The sequence below is a fragment of the Palaemon carinicauda genome, chromosome 32, assembly GCF_036898095.1.
Source record: "Palaemon carinicauda isolate YSFRI2023 chromosome 32, ASM3689809v2, whole genome shotgun sequence".
NCBI classification, from domain to species: domain Eukaryota; kingdom Metazoa; phylum Arthropoda; class Malacostraca; order Decapoda; family Palaemonidae; genus Palaemon; species Palaemon carinicauda.
In genome coordinates, this window is record NC_090756.1 from 54,682,693 (window position 1) to 54,686,329 (window position 3,637).

General features: G+C 39.7%; 1 protein-coding gene across 1 annotated transcript in view; it reads right to left on the reverse strand.

The window, feature by feature from the left end:
* Window positions 1–2,427: 2,427 nt before the first annotated feature.
* Window positions 2,428–3,637, reverse strand: part of LOC137625613 (protein FAM200C-like) — a 1,247-nt gene continuing 37 nt past the window's right edge. Inside the window, exons 1-3 of the mRNA XM_068356524.1 lie at window positions 3,230–3,637; window positions 2,949–3,096; window positions 2,428–2,767 (exon numbers count right to left, since the gene is read on the reverse strand). The exon at window positions 3,230–3,637 is cut by the window's right edge and continues 37 nt beyond it. Of these exons, the coding sequence (XP_068212625.1) occupies window positions 2,428–2,767; window positions 2,949–3,096; window positions 3,230–3,637 (896 nt within the window). The remainder of the gene's footprint in view (window positions 2,768–2,948; window positions 3,097–3,229) is intronic.

Genomic DNA, 3,637 nt, shown 5'->3' on the forward strand with positions numbered 1-3,637 from the left:
AAAGTTGTGTAAAAAATGTTAAAACTAGACCGGGAGCAGACTGTAAAGGCGACCACCAACTCCTGGCTGCCGAGATCAAACTACAACTTAAGAAATTGACACAACCACCTCAACCAATTCGCTTTGACTACAAAACCCTTGATAACAATTATTCTGTTAAAATTTCAAATAGCTTTGAGGCTCTTTTACAATGTGAAGACGAAAAAACCCCAAACAAAGTGTGGAACGAAGGAAAGGATATCTTTCTAAAAGTTCCAGAAGAAACCATTACCAAGAAAACCAACAAAAGGAATCAATGGATATCTGAAGAAACCATAAAAGAAGTTGAGCTTAGCAGGCAACTCAAAGTAAAAGGGATCAATGATCCTGTTGAGGAAACAATTTACAGACAACAGAACTCCAAAATTCAACGGATGATGCGGAAAGACAAGGAAAAGTTGATATAAGAACACTGCCAAAGGATTGAAGTAAATTCCATTAACAACTCTACAAAAGAAATGTACACTAGTGTGAAAAACATTACCAAGAAATTCAAACCATCTGTTGACACCATCAAAGATGAAGATGACCTAATCCTTTGTGACAGAGAGGAAGTCAAAGACAGATTGAAAGAATACTGCACAAATCTCTACAAAAGAAATGAATCCCTTGTAACACCAGTCCCATACAGGCAAGTGTCTTCAGAACAAGAACTACCTCCTCTGATTGATGAGATTAGAGAAGCTATCAAAGAACTCAAACTTGGAAAGAGTCCAGGAAACGATCAGGTCACAGCCGAAATGATAAAGAATGGAGGTGAGAACGTCGAGATATTCTACCACAGGCTCTGCAAAAAAATCTGGATCGAAAACAAATGGCCAGACGATTGGGGGCAGTCAGTCTTTGTCCCCATCCCAAAGAAAGGTGACACCCTCAAATGCAGCAATAATAGTCACAGTAATTAGTCATAGTAGCAAAATTCTTTTGAAAATCATGGCTAAGAGAATGGCAAACAAACTGAACGAAGAAATCGCTGACGAACAAGCAGGATTCCGTCCTGGGAAAGGCACCAGAGACCAAATCATGAATCTCAAGATGATCCTTGAAAAAAAAACAGAGAACGAGGAATCGACGTATTCCTTTGTTTTATTGACGACACTAAAGCCTTTGATACAGTTGCACATGACATCTTATGGAACGACATGTACTGTATGGGTTTTCCACCTCATGTCATCTCACTTCTGAAAGCACTGTACAATCAACAGAAAGCAGCAGTGCGAACATCTTATGGCCTAATAGATTGGTTTAACATCGGACAAGGTGTCAGACATGGATGCATTGTTTCTCCCCACCTCTTTAACATCTACTCGGACACCATAATGAGAAATGCGCTTGAAGACTACGAAGGAGGCCTAACTGTTGGAGGACAAAAGATCACTAATCGCAGATATGCCGACGATGTGGTTTTAATCGCTGGAAGTATGGGGTACCTCCAAACATTAGTATCAAAAGTAAAAGCTGAGAGTGAAAAAGTGGGACTGTACCTAAATGCTAAGAAAACAAAGGTCATGGTGTGTCAAAAAGCCCCGTCTGATCAAGAAATCCTACTTGACGGAGTTGCCCTAGATAATGTCACGGAATTTATTTACCTTTGAGCAACTTTCACCAATAATGGAGACGACTCCCAAGAGATCAAAAGAAGAATTGGTATTACAAAGAATGCAACCATCGCACTAAGCAATGTGTGGAAAGACAGACATATCACTCTAAACCAGTGGTTCTTAACCTTTTTCAGTGCCCGTACCCCTTGATATGTCAGAAAATTTTCTCGTACCCCCATCCAATGTAAATACAATACAAATACTATATATGAAAAGGATTAGTGATACAAACCTTGCTGAGAAATTATTAGATCTTCAATTACAGAAGAAAGGTACTTTTTTTTTATTTCAAATGAAAAGTGTCAATTAGTAGGATACAATGAATAATAATGAGTTTTACTACATAGTGCACACCAACACATTTTTAGTGGCTCTTTTGTTGTTGTTTCTCATTAATGATATTGTTCAAACGAGGTTCTTTCTTTGAAAGTGCCAGACGCATGTCATCACTTGCATCCAAACGGTTTCTGGCTTTTGTTTTGATGTGTAGGAGTGTTGAAAAACCTGCCTCACATAAGTATGTAGTTGCAAATGGCACGAGGACCTCCAAAGCTCTCCTTGCTAACTGTGGGAATGCTTGGAGCTGTGCAAACCAAAACATATCCAGTTGGATTTTTTCAAACTCCATTCGGATTCTGTCATTGGTCTGCAACTCCACAAGATTATCTTTCATGATATTATTATCATCCATGGAATCAAGGTTGAAAAGAAATGGATCCTGTATCCATCTTTGTGCCACAGAACCTTCTTCAAGGTGAAAATACCCTCGGAAGGACTGAATCAGTTCTTAAAAATGTTCTTTTATTTCACTCAGGATGGGCAGCTCTTCTTCAGCACTAGCAGCCTCATCAAGAGAAGGGAACTTTGCAAAATTTCCACTTTCAATGCGCTTTATCCACATTGGAAGTTTCTTGGTGAGGGCAGATAACTTTTCTCTGACAGTTATCATATTCATCGCTGTACCTTGCATAGAGACATTCAGTTCATTGAGGTGCATGAATACATCTGCCAGATATGCCAGAGACAAAATGAACTCCCTGTTTTCAAAATGGTCAGCAATTTCACTGCCTTGATTTCTAAGAAATTGCATAATTTCTTCATGAAGGTCAAATACACGTGTAAGTACCCTGCCACGGGAAAGCCACCTCAATTTCTTCACAAAAAGATACAAAAAGACGGTGATTCACTGCCCGTCCTCTGATGAAATTTACAGCACGCACAACAGCTGATAAAACAGTCTTCAATTTTCCTGGCAGCGTCTTTGTAGCAAGTGCATGACGATGCAACACACACTTGAGTGACAGTTACATGGGAACCTCTTTTTTCACTAGGGTAGCAAAGCCTGATTTATTTCCAAGCATGACAGGGGCTCCATCAGTGCAAATTGAACCACACATGTTGAGAGTCATTTCATGTTCCAAGAAGAACTCTTTCACAAGACTGAAAACATCAGTTGCTTTTGCAGTAGTTTTCAGAGGTTTACAAAATAAGAATTTTTCCACCACTTCTTTCTCCTTCACATACCGAACAAATCCCATCAACTGGCTGCAAAAACTAACGTCAGTTGACTCGTCCAGCTGAATACTCACTGACAGGACTAGCTTTCAGGTCTGTTATCACCTGCTGCAAGACATCATGACTCATATCAGGAATCCTTGAATGAATAATGTAATTTGACAGAGGTATCTGTTTAAGCTTCTTTTCAGCTTCTGTCCCTAACACTATTTTTGCCATTTCTAATGCACAAGGTTTAAGAAGCTCCTCTGCGATAGTGTGAGCTTTTTTCTTCTTTGCACACAAAAGGGTAACTTCATAAGATGCTTGCAACAAAGGTTTCTCAACTGGCACAAAACCTAGCTTTGACAGGGTACCACTACGATCAAATCGTTCCCGCTTGATCTTCAAGCTGTTTAAGTCATGCCCAGCATCTGTGCCTCCATGCCGATTGTTGAAGTGTTCACTGAGTCTTGATGGTTGGAGATTTGCACTTGCAAAGA